This window comes from Barbus barbus, assembly GCF_936440315.1.
Source record: "Barbus barbus genome assembly, chromosome: 33".
Taxonomy (NCBI): Eukaryota; Metazoa; Chordata; class Actinopteri; order Cypriniformes; family Cyprinidae; genus Barbus; species Barbus barbus.
Genome location: NC_136761.1, coordinates 4226412 through 4239902, shown reverse-complemented (window position 1 = coordinate 4239902; position 13491 = coordinate 4226412). Strand labels below are relative to the sequence as shown.

Here is a 13491-nt window from a genome sequence, read left to right as displayed (position 1 = left end):
GATGTCACATCCGGTCTGAACAGCCGGCAGGATTGAAGGAAGAATCTGGAGTATCCCCCTACTTGTGTCGTTTATCTTTAAACACTTTTAACTTGATTTTATTCGTGCAGAGACAATGACTTTCGATGTGCGGAGGTGAGTAGAGGTTTGAAGCGAGTTGGTCGTGGGCATGTGTTTTTTTCTTTAGAGCATGAATCAAATACGTCCACCATAGACACAATGCAAGTGTTTCAAAACCTAGTGAGCTACCTACCTAGTATATTTTTTATTTATTGAACGTTCGGAATGCGTCTGTCATGCTGTCTAAGCGGACAGCGATTCCTTAAACTACAACAGATTGCCCAGTTTGTATTGGGAAAACACTTTTACAAACATTTAATTTTTGTCTGAATGTTCTGCAAACCTCATTTAAGAGCACCAGACCGCTCTTGATAAATATTAATGAAAAACTGAGCAGGATGCTCTCTGCATGCAGCATTTGATTTAGGTGCAGGGGGAAAGTTGTAGATGTGCATGTCTCCTTATTTAGTAGCATCCTAAATTAGTGTTCAAAAGACACATCAAAAGTTGTGTTCTAAGCACGAATTAGGTCAATTTAGCATAAGAAATGACGTTTAATATTGATGTTGCGTAGTTGTCCACTTGTCTGAATGGTTCTTTGTTTTTTAAGCAAGCTAAATTCCTGCTCATACTGGTTACACTGCATGGTTATGCAAATACAAAACAGGACCCACAACATGTGAAAATGACAATCATATGTCACATCATGAGTTCTGCTGCTATTTGGAAACCAAAGAATTTTCTATGAAAGAACATATTCACATTGAATCTGTAACTGTATAGGTTGGTGGCTTGTATAACTTTGGTTGTACATTTGCAGAGACACATTAGGCACTGTCTGCTATTATCCACACTGAATCAATAAAACATGTCTGTAGATCGGAATGCACACAGTACTTGCTTTTTCTTGTATTTTTAATGTAATTATTATTATTCATGACAGAAAGTTTGTGTTGTGCTATGTGGCTTGACAATGATTGACTGATTAATTGGTTGAAGACTTATTTCTAGAAATGATGTACCATTCAAAACTTTGTGGTGTGTAGGTTTTAAAAAAAGAAAAGAGAAATTCTTCTCAAAACTAAAAAAAAAATACTCTTATGTTTAAACTAATTTATTGTTGTGATTAAAAACTGAATTTTCAGCATTATTACCCCAATGATCCTTCAAATTTCATTCTAATGTGCTGATTTGCTGCTCAAGAAATATTTCTTATTATTATCTGTGTTGCTATTATCAGCCGTGATTGATTTTTCAGGTTTCTGTGATGAATCGAACATTAAAAGAACAGCATTTATTTGAAACAGACATGTTTTGTGACATTTTAAGTTACTGTAACTTTTAATCGATTTCATGCATCCTTGCAGAATAAAAGTATTAATTTGTTTACAACAAATTCTTACTGACTCCAAACTTTTGAATAGGTGTGTGTTAAATTTAAACACACTAATTTACTAGTTTAATAGTGTTTTTGCCAGAAGCTGCAATGTAATCCAACTTAATGACTCGCAGGTATTGATGCCGTAATTCGATGTGAAATTTATTATTATATAGTCCCCAAATAAAGTAACAAAAGTAGTTATAAAAATAGAAGAACATCACTATAAAGATCTTGTTTGTCTTGAGACTCAGTGTCAGATGACTGTAGACAGATTGTGAATGAAATGAACTGTAAATATCGGTGGAAGCAGGCGCTAGCATAGTTCCTGTCTTAGTTTGCACTGAAAGTTTTGAGTCTGTTTTGGATCATTTTTTCCCCCATCTATTTAGATGTTTAACGTCCAGCATTTTGGTCTTTGGCTTGCGTTAATGGTGTAAAACAGTGACAGTTACACACAGAATGTGCATATTTTGGGCTGCGGGTGTTGTGCTATTGCATAATAGCACAACATTCAAGATTTTTATTTGTCACATACACAATTATACAGAGTATAACAGCAGTGAAACCTACATTTCACTGCTGGTTATATTCTGTATAATTGTGTATGTGACAAATAAGAATCTTGAATAATACTTAGGTGCTAAGGCATCAACACAACCTTATTTCCTTGTTTCCAATCTTGCTTCCTTTTAGCTCATCTGTAGACTAATCTATTACCCCAATGAAAGTGACAAAGAGGCCTGAAATAAAACCATTAGCTCTTTATATAGCAGACATCACTTCCTCTTTAACAACACACAGAGAATGAGCTGTTTGCCTGAGAATAGACTTATAAACCTCCTGCTGTGGAACACACAATTATACCACAGTTCATTCCAGTCAGCTGATTTTACTATTATACAACTGGCTTGTACACCTGCAACAGCTAATCAATAAAATCAATAATAATTGATTAACAACAACATATTTCATAATGACTTAATCTTGTCTGCGAGTGCTTGTGTGAGTTCAGTGAACAAGCATTGGTGTGTTCACAAAAAACAGACGGAGCACAATAGAACAGAAGTGCAATAATTCCATCTAGTTCTTGGATGTTTGGTGGACAACTTTGAGCCGGATAGGGATAATGGCTTAAAATGAAATAAGTTTCAACAGTTAATCATTGTGGCTTTTTCACCCAGCTAATAAATAAAAGAAATAAAGAAAATTGTTAGTTACTCTATTAAATTTAACGGCACTTAAATGTTTTACTGTTTGTGTTTACTACACAGGCCATAATTGACCCAGCTTTGGAATTGTTTTCATAGACAGAACAAAAATAATATAAAAATTGATTACATGATTGTGATATTGCAAAATGAATCATAATACTGTGTCTGATGTTGCAGTTATGAGGGACATCATTACAGTTTAACGTGTGGATTGGAGTCAAATTTATTTTATTGTATAGTTCACATGTATGCTGGAAATGTGTTGCTGCAATTTTAACTTTCCACTCTAAAGGTCATTGCACACTGAGTCCGAAATTTTCACACGATGTTGTGTCAATCACGTTTACACACTGCCAATGAAACTTTCTCATCTTAAAAAAGTTCGGATCAGGTTCGATTTTCTGCACGAGGAATTCAAAAAAACGGACAAACGCAAGTGAAAATTTCAGACTTAGTGTGCAATGACCTTAAGTCCATCCATTTAGGAATTCTTCATCATTTTAGTTTTCATCGTTAATTTTTATTCAAATTGGCACAATGTATATTTGTCTGCAAAACACTTTTAGTAGAAGCCTTAAGATAAAATGTTTTTCAAGACGATGAAATGGTAAATTCAGTACATTTTTGACTGTTAACTTATTTACACTATCCATTTAGAATTCAGTGTAAATATTCTGGTCTTAAATAACTAACAATTGCACAGTATTATTTGATAAAAATGTTCCTTTGTTGCTGTGTTACAGTCTTGTGCCTGTTCATATTGGCACGTTTGAGCCCTTCGGCGTGTGCTGACGATTTGAATCTCAGAGCAGCTGTGGGTGTTTGTCGCTGTTGTAATTCAGGAAATAAGAAATATCTCTTCAACAGCCTCGGGGAACGTGTAAATTGTGTCTGTTTTTTTTGTGTGTGTACTGAAAACACTTGTGTGTTGTTGCATTTTTTCCTTACATATTTTCTGCTTTACAAGTAAAGAGATAAACAGACTGAAAAGGTTTTGACATTGCTATTAGCTGTAGTTTGAGTTTAGACTTTTCTGTGCATTTTCAAAATCCCTGTTTTCAGTTGTGGTGATATCTGCTTTTGAGATAATCCAACCCGATCTAATAAGAAAATGTAACTCTCTTACCTGGTGGTTAATTTGTATGAATTCATACAATGATGTTCAGGATAGTGCATGTACCAGCAATTCTTGTCCTGTGTGTGGTATTTGGTCCAGAAAGTTCATTAGCCCTAAATGAATGAATGAGTGACTACAGACAGAATTATATTAAACTACAGTTAATGAAAGTGCTGTTCATTTAATTAACTATATGATATCAGAAAATCATACTAGTATGTGTGTGAGCAGTCTCATACAGTGACTCTATAAATGTTTTTAACACAGAATATGATTTTTTTTTTTTTTTTTCATTAGACACAAATTATAAAATCTTCTTTGGGGCCTACTTTGGTATATTCATCAGTCTTGCTTACCAAATCGGGTCTTACACAGTAAATGAAGACATCAACTAGGGATGTCAGTGGTTTAGGAACAGCGCGTCCTTCTCCTGAGTTTCACACAATGGGGTTCCCTTCAACATCCTCTGAGCTCTTCTTTCAGAACACAGTGAACTATATGGTTCCTGTCTCGGGAGGAGGGGTATAGCAGAGAAACCCAGGGTGTTTGGTTTAACAGGAAGTCAGCCCCACTCCCCCCTCCAGCATTGCGTTATCTTGGGTCATTTCACTGCGAGAAATGTTCACAGATGTAAGTCTTTTTGAGGGCAGGCGGCGTAAAGGGTTGGACCAGAGTGTTGATGTAGTTGTGAAAGGTTTCAAAGCCGAAAAAGGGCACAAGACTGGATAGTTTTGCTTTGGAGCAAACACGGTTTGAGAGCTCCTTAAAAAGTCAGGGACTGGACGCATTCCTAAAGGGTGTAATATTACGCATGGACTCGTGGAGAGTTTGCTTCTTTCTTGGTGTCGTCTCAAACGAACCGAGGATTGTTGTTTCTTTTGTTAATAAACATAACTTTGACAATTTGTTGTTTGGTAACTGTCTGCTTATTTAATAGAATTGCAAATATTGCTTCATTGCTCTGTATTGTATTCAAAGAAGGGCCACTAGTTTTTAAGGCATTTTAAGAGCATGCTGTACTTTTGATAACAAATGTAGATGTGCAGTACAGGGGAAATGCATATTACCTGAAGAATAAATCTTATAAGTACGCTGCAAAAAATCGTATTCTTGACCAGTGTCTAGACAAATCATAAATGATGCATTCTTCAATACTGTAAAGAGGTTTTGTTATATTTGTTAACTTGATTATATTTTTTATATTTTTTATTAATTTGTTATATTTTTTGTTATGAGTGTTTTCGTATCAATAACAAATGTCAGTCATGACCTCAACACAGAAAATTATGGAATGTGAAATATTTTTTTGGTGAAGCGGCATATAATTATCATGAAAATAATGTCACAATAAAAAAAAAAAAAAAATTTTTTTGCCCCAAATCTCGATTGTCTGAACATTTGACTAATTTTTATTTATTTAAAATATTGTATGATTTAATTGCTTCCCTAATGGGGGCTGAAATATCACCTTGATTGTTTCTTATTGAGACTGACTATTTTGTCTTGTTTGGTTTGTAGGTATTTTTTCACTTGTTTCAGGCTAAACCAAACTAAATTTAAGTTAAAAGGGGAGAAGTCAAATGACAGTAATGCAGCGAAAACCAAAACAGCAAACTGCAAGTAAATATATCTCATTTTAAAGATGTCTAAAGATTTACAAATTTAGTGTAGCCTGAAGGGCCCTTTTTTAAGCAAGTTTTTAGGTGTGTAGTTTTGAAATGTTCTTTGTTTGCCTTCCCTGACATTCACTCTGGTTTCAGTGATTGACGTGTGTTTAGTCAGTGCTGACAGCCTTTGCTCTGACCTCAGCCACACTGTTGTATGAAGAAATTTGTTGGTGAGGAAGGTTGTGATTGTAAAGCAGGAATGCAGAGGAAGAGGTGTAACTCAAGAAGCGGGGGTGGCTCTAGACTGTTGCGTCTGGGCCGGTGTTCCATGGACAGAGGCCCATAGTTCACATACCTAAACTGCTCCGTAATGCCTTAAACTACGCTGGGAACACAATGTGCTTTCACATGAACTCTTCCCAGGAGTCTGCAATATTTACCTTTCTTTTTTTTTGTCCCCCTTCTCTCTTTTTTCTTCTCTTTCTTTTCCTTCCAGGTTCGATATCTACAGGAAAGTGCCCAAAGATCTTACCCAGCCCACGTATACTGGAGCTTTCAGTGAGTGCAAAAGTTTATAATGTTAATTTGCCATCATAGACCCTCATCCACTCCTGTCAACCAATAGCTTGCTTCATCTGGCACTGACTTTTACTCCCTGTTGCTACTCTGCCACTTTATTTGTGTGCTTCCTTTTTTGTGTGCTCATATCCACATTCCTCCTTTGATCCACAATTGTATTTTTCCAAACCAATTTGCTTAGTCAGTTTTAGTTTCCTAACTCTGCATGGCTCATCGTTCCCTCATGATTCGGAAGTTTGTATGTTTGTAATGCTAGGTGTTTTCGTTTGACTCATGATGAGATGATATGTAGGACTATGTCATCTACACTCATTACTGTGGCTCTTTCCATTGTTGTTTTGGCCTCAGGTGAATTACTTAACGCTTAGTCATGTTTTCAGAAACCTGTGTAGACCAACCCTAAACTCAACCTAAATATTTTGTTCCTAATCGGTTCTGTGATGAAGTTCTCATGTACCCAGGGTAAATATCTATGATTTGTAAGTTGGGTGGTTGTATTAAAGGGATAGTTCACCCATAAATGAAAATTGTCATCATTTACTCCAAAACCTGTATGAGTTTAATTTATTCTGTGGAACATTAAAGAAGATATTTGAAAGAATGGTTAACCAAAGATACTATTAAATATCTTCTGTTGTGTTCAGCAGAAGAAAGAAATTCATACAGGTTTGGAATAACTTGAGTGAGTAAATAGCGAGCTATCCCTTTAAGAGGTTTTCATAATGAACGTCTACTAAGAAAACATCATCTGTTTGATTTTATGGCTTTTTACCGTTTTTCCTTCATAGTTAACAATATAGTTCCTTATAGTCAACAGGAAAAAAAATCAAGATAACTGCATCTGTCTGGTTTTTTTGACTGTTTTTAAAATGTTCTGTATGAAACCAATGAGCAAAACAAAAATCAATGATCTACAAAGATAACAGCTTCTGTTTCATTTAATCAACTTTTCTGGCTTTCTGTTGATTTGACAAAAATATATAAAATAGGAAGGGAAATAGACAATAAACTAAAATCAGTATTCAGTGACGCATCATTTGTATGATTTAATCCATCCTGTTTTTAAAGAAGATAACGTCATCTAATTGAATCAACTCATTTTAGAGCTTTTCAGTGCAGTTATAAATATATCAGTACAGTTGACCAAAAGAAAAAGGAGTCATTTACACGTAATAATAAAATCATCAAAGTGTTAATAATTCTTTCCCAGTATTATCTTCATTAAAGTGGAACAAGTGATATAACCTGTAATGAAGCTGAATCCGTGAGCTATGTGTCATAGCTACACGCCTTACTGTTTGTGTTTTAGCTAAACATTAGCTTAGTAAACTGGAACAAACCAGACTCAGAGTATGACGTGTCAGCCACAAAGTCAGGTGACCACAGTGTCACTGGAGACTGTCTCCATGTAAATATGCACTAGCTTCTGCAGCCAGCCGCTCAGTTTGACTCATTTGGTCACATGTTGAACTTGGTAACAATTATGTTAACAAGAGCCATAAAGTCAAGCACATTTATTCGCCTGATAAACACCCTATGTAATGGCCCTTTGACTTTTAATATATGCTTGACATGTTGTCAGACATAATTTAAAGTAATGAAATCACAGGACCATTTCTGAAAATGAGTTACTTTCAGCAAACACTGACTTAAAAGGTTACTTTGAAAATACCTTCACACAATATAACTCCAGTTTTGTTATAGAAACAGCTCACTAATGTTTTCTTGACCTTTTCTTTTCCCCTCAGTTTCAATATGCTGCTGCGTCTTCATGTTGTTCCTCTTTCTCTCAGAATTGACGGGATTCATCGCTACAGAAATGTACGTATGAATGTTCTCATGAAGACATCAGTCAAACATAGTATTAAATAAAAATAGAAATAATATATATTTAATTGAGTTTACACAGACACTGACAAGCATGTTATGTTGAATGTCTTTAATTTCTGAATTAAATTGTCAATTAATTGGTTTATAATCAAAAATCGTAATGATAGGACAAAAGTCTAGTTTAAAATCTGACGATGGTATCATGAATACAACCTCAAGAACAGGTCAGGATATTTTTGAATCCAAAATGATATTAGTGTACATTGATTTTAGTGCGATGGTTAGACCATATGACATTCTTAGAGTTAGTAAAAATGTTTTGGTTTGTTTAACATGGTAGCATGGCTGTTTTTATCAGAAAATGCAATCACACTGTTGTAACTAAAGTGACAGATCAGTTTCAGACAGGACGTAGACATTGGTGCCTGTTTGTCAACTGCTTTCAAGTGTTCACCATGGGAAGTGAGGAAGAAAAAATTGCACTCGCTGCAGTTTTGTCATTTTACTGTCAAGCTTGCATAATTTTTAGCAGATGACCTTTACAGATGTCTAATGCTTGTCAGTACTATATTTAAAGTTTGTGTTTTCATATATGTGTGTTTACAGAGTAAATGAACTGTATGTGGATGACCCCGATAAGGACAGTGGGGGGAAGATAGATGTGAGTTTAAACATCAGTTTGCCAAACTTACACTGTGATTGTGAGTATATACATAAAATACATAAACACTTTTCTGAATGATGTTTTTTCAATCCACATGTGTATCACATCATCCTTTGTTGACATGTTATGAGTGTTAGCAATGACATTACTGTTAGTATGGGATCTTAATTCATTTAGCAGAGCTCCTGACGTACATCGTGATTGGAAACCATGCACAATGGCGACCTCCCACACAGTTTACCATCACTTGAAAGTCTCAGTTTGAGACATGTCTCACAGAAGGATTATGATAGACCTATCCGTCAGTCAAACCCAATCTTTTGAAACTCACCGGGAAAATGTATGGTCATACTTGAGCAAGCGTATGAGGAAATACTGTTGCATATTTGGTAATGCTGTGTATAAGTATTTGCCAAATAATCCCTAATATGTCATGTTTGCATAAATGAGTCACATGCCTTATTTAACTAGTGATCAACTATTAAGTCACCACTGGGATATTGTGACAATAGTTGATCACTAGTTATTTAGATTAAGGCTGGGCAGTGTATCAAATGACTATAAAATGAGGAAACGTTTAACTGAAAATGGTGACAAATTCTCCAGTGTGGTAATTGATTATATGCAGATTTTTACTGTAGTTTAGATGCATTCAATATGTAAATAGTTACTAAATATTTTGTAAATAATACAATAATATGTAAATAATTACCATTTAGTATCATTGAGCGACGTGTCCAGTGATGAGTTTTGCCAAGCATAACCAATATCTCTTGCTGTTTTTTGACCAAATTAAAATCATGTTGAATTTCATTTGGAAAGTGACTTAAAGATTGTGTTTCTAAATGTCAGCTCCCTCAGAGGAATTGTGGTCACCTCTGATGTCATTTTCGGGCAGATCCTCAAATGTTTGCAAAGACATTTGCAACTGGCTGTTTCACGCACATTACACAGAGCCCAAACTATGTTCAGAACAACATCTTGGGCCGTTCTCATTGGTGAGAAACAGAGGTTATGCCTATTATGGAAGATGCATTTTCTTTTAAATGAGGCACTTCTGACTGAAACCCAAGTTTTCGGATTTTGTTATGAGTCATGGAGACAAGCCTCACTGTGATCTCAGTAATGACCTCATTTAATGTACTCCGTGTTTTCAAACAACTATAAGAAGTACCGGTAGATGTCAAGTTTTACCTTTTCTGAAGAACGCGGTTGGCTGTTTCCCTTGAAAAAGTTGGCTTCATGATGCTAAGGGTGGTTCTTAGGGGATTGATAAGCATGTAATGAATTCTTGAGAGGTTTCTAAGGTGTTGTGGTTGGTTGCTAGGTGGTTAATGCTGGCACTCTGAAGTCAGATGTAAGTCTCTAAATAGGACTTGAGTTATTACTTCATTGCAAATCAATGGGCTTTTTAGTTCATGCTCATTTTATTATCTACCAGATGAAATGTTTATTTGGTTAGAATAATAAGAGCAATAATAGTACGTTGCGAATGAATCAGTAGTCATTAAACATTAAAATTTGTTCAATAATAACTGATACTTTACACATGCCATATGACATGCCACATCATGTTATCCTCAGAAAGGATTTTTTTTTAAACAAAAGTACATGTGGTCTTTCCACGTTGTTACTCTTACCGTGCTAAATTAATTATTTCTAGAGGCATACACATTGTTCCCTTGAAGTAGCAACATGACTTTCGGCACTTGTGTGCTTCTGTGGAAAATGCGGATGCTTTTTCCTTCATGCGCTAAGAAAACGTTGCAAGACTTTTACTGTTCTGGGATTGCAACAGATTGTGCTTAAAAAGGCAATTAAATGTTTCCATTCACACATTTACTCTAATGAGTGGAGATTGCGTGTTTGAAGATTACTGGAATCTAATCCAAAAAAAAAAAAAGATGTGGTTTAAAGCTTTAACTGTCCAAACAGTAATAAGTGACCTGAGCAACGTCAGTAGTTTAGCTCAGTGGAAATAATCAAACACTGAAAAGCATTTAATGGAATCATTCTTCCTTTCATTTGCTGGCTGGCCTTTATTTTTTAGTACTTTGAGATCATGAATAGTAATTATACCTGTCTTCACAAGGGTAAGGTATAATATGTTGCCCTAACAACACCATAGTGTCAGAAGATCTGCTACATCACACTACTGAGGTTTTTTATTTCTTAGCTGTGAAAAGTCAAATAAACAGTTGTGTATAATGATTCCACTGAACTCATAAACATGCTGCATACGTTTGAAGATATTTGTTTGGGATAGTTCACCTAAAAAATTACTTTCCCAGGTACTCTGTCAAGTTCCAAAAAACACCAAGAACAGTTGAGAAAAGGAATATTTTTTCAATTATTATATATTTTTTATTGTTATTGAAAAAGTGTCCTTTTATACAATGTAAATGAAAGTGTTTCAAGATCTCTGTCCTCACCATTTGTCTGTATTTTTCTATTTTCTGTTGTCTATATATTTGTTTACACATAGTGGTGGGCTTGGACATTCAGGATGAGATGGGGCGGCATGAAGTGGGCCACATAGAGAATTCAATGAAAGTGCCTCTAAACAATGGTCACGGGTGCCGCTTTGAAGGGGAGTTCAGTATTAATAAAGTAAGAGACGCTTGACATCAGTTGCGTTCTTTTCTGCTTGTTGGGAGTTGAATGTTTCTTGTGGAACTTCTCATAAGTCTAGAAGCTATCAGGGGTGTCATTAGTGTCCTTGTAGATTCACATGCTAACAGAAGGAAAAAACATTTTTGTCTTCAAATTAAAAGCCTTCTCTCAAGTGAAAGGAGATTGTACTATCCGATGTCTGTATGATTTTCTGTAGGTTCCAGGAAACTTTCATGTGTCAACACATAGTGCGACTGCTCAGCCTCAGAGCCCTGATATGACCCACATCATCCACAAACTCGCCTTTGGGGAGAAGCTTCAGGTCGGTGGTCCACATGCAGTCAATAAGAAATATAGACAATGTAAAAATAAACATGTAGAAATCATTGTCATACCACGCAATTGCAGGTGCAGCATGTCCAGGGGGCTTTTAATGCATTGGGCGGAGCCAACAGACTTCAGTCCAATGGTATGTCTTTTAGTGAGCTTTCTACATTTCTAGCGCTTACTCTATAGCATACGTAAGCAAAGGAAATGTTAAAAAAGTATTTTTGTGTGTGTGGGTATATATATATATATATATATATATATATATATATATATATATATATATATATATATATATGTGTGCACACACACATAGTTTTTTTTGTATGTATAATATATAATATTTTTGTATACTTGGCGTACATGCAAATGAAATGTATGTATGATAGTGTGTGTATGTGTATATGTATATAAATATATATAATAGTGTTTCATATGTACAATACAGTGATTTTGAATATGCCTCTTCAGTGATGAGTGTATTTAATTTGTGTCAGAAATGTCAGGGTGATGTAACCGCCCTGGTATCTATCCTAATGAGGAAGCCTCATTATGGTGGTAACACTTTATAAAAAGGTCACATTATTTCATAATGTTAGTTTAGTTAATGCATTTACTAACAATGCACAATACATTCATTATTAATCACAAGTACTTATTAACTTAAGTACTAACATTACATTTGCAATATATAATGCTAAAAATACAACTGTTCATTGTTATTTCATGTTAGGCCATGTTCCTTAAATAATATTAACAGATACAGCTTTAGTAATGTATTGTAAAGGTTGATATTAACCGCTTTAGAAGTATTTTCCATTGTTAGTTTATGCTATCTAGTATAGTTAACTGATGTTAACAAATAAAACCTTATTGTTAAGTGTTACCATACTAGTTTATTTATTTTTTGTAAAAAATACTGTAACAGAAAAGTGGCCTAGCACGAAGCGAGATGAAAAAGTTGCAGAGTAAGTTTTGAGTTGACAAAACCCGATAAAGCCAACCAGGTTTAGGTCAGGATCAGCAGGCTCACAAAGCTCGATATAAACGTTCTCTGACAACTCTTGAGTTTGAACCTGAAAGCGTGACACGTGCAGCAAACAGCCAATCACACGAAACGTGGAAAGCATCAGCAACGCGTCAGTTTGATTCACTTCTCGCGAGAGTTAGCAATTCACTTTTCTGCTGAAGATTAAGAGATGTCGTTATTAAAAATGTAATAATTTAAATGCATTTACAAGGCAGGAATAAACACTTCTGCAGCAGCAAAAGTTTGGCAGCAGAAAGAAAATATGACTACGCAAAGGAATCAAATGAATTTATTTATATATATATATATATTAGTTTCACACAGAGCTTAAAAGGAAAACATAAGTTTAGTCATTTTAAAAGTTGGATATATTAAAGCTTATCTATATATTTAATTTAAATACAAAGCTTAAAATTAATTGCCACTTTATATAATAATTAAATTAATATATTATATGAATTATAAATAATTACAATTAATATAAAATGTTGCTGCAAAAGTTGGGGCTATTCTGTCTCTAAAATTCTTTGACAGTAAACTGCCTTAATTTGGAGCGTGAGATATGGGGAGTGGCTTCACTGCATCAGATATATGTCGCTTTGCTCACAGCTGATTAGTCCAGTTTGGGTTTGCGATCTCTAACCCAGAATAAAACCTGCTCCGGAGCAGGGTAGCTGTGTAGTGTAAATTACCATGGCAAGAAAACCCGCTCAAAACCAACCAATCTTCTTGAGCCCGAAAACTCAGAGTCTGCTCAAACTAAACGTGAACTTACCCGGGTAAAAACTTAAACCAGCTTTGTGCTACAGGCCACTGCTTCACTGGCTGGTGATATTTGAAAAACTTTTGTCTGCCAAATAAAAGTCATATGGCGCAACCAAAAAAGTCATGAGGTGCAATCAACATGCTGTAAAAAACATAAAACATAAAAAAGGAAATGATATCATATAGAGGACCCTCATGACTGTGTATAAATGGCAATAAATCTTCTATCTGACAAGGCAGGATTAGAGGGACAGTCCGAATGCTCAATCTCTTTAAGGTCGAGTTCTAATTGGCTACCAATGTTTGT

The 13491-nt window shown here is 35.1% G+C and overlaps 1 protein-coding gene across 3 annotated transcripts in view; it reads left to right on the top strand.

Moving 5' to 3' along the window:
- LOC306853692 (endoplasmic reticulum-Golgi intermediate compartment protein 1) overlaps positions 1-13491 on the top strand; it is a 28486-nt gene continuing 14995 nt past the window's right edge. For all 3 annotated transcript variants that reach the window (XR_013782762.1, XR_013782763.1, XM_079391286.1), the window contains exons 1-7: positions 1-135; positions 5873-5934; positions 7704-7776; positions 8392-8486; positions 10935-11059; positions 11280-11384; positions 11471-11531. Coding sequence is in view for 1 of the 3 variants with exons in the window: in XM_079391286.1 (XP_079247412.1) it covers positions 116-135; positions 5873-5934; positions 7704-7776; positions 8392-8486; positions 10935-11059; positions 11280-11384; positions 11471-11531 (541 nt within the window). In the remaining 2 variants the exon portion in view is untranslated. The remainder of the gene's footprint in view (positions 136-5872; positions 5935-7703; positions 7777-8391; positions 8487-10934; positions 11060-11279; positions 11385-11470; positions 11532-13491) is intronic.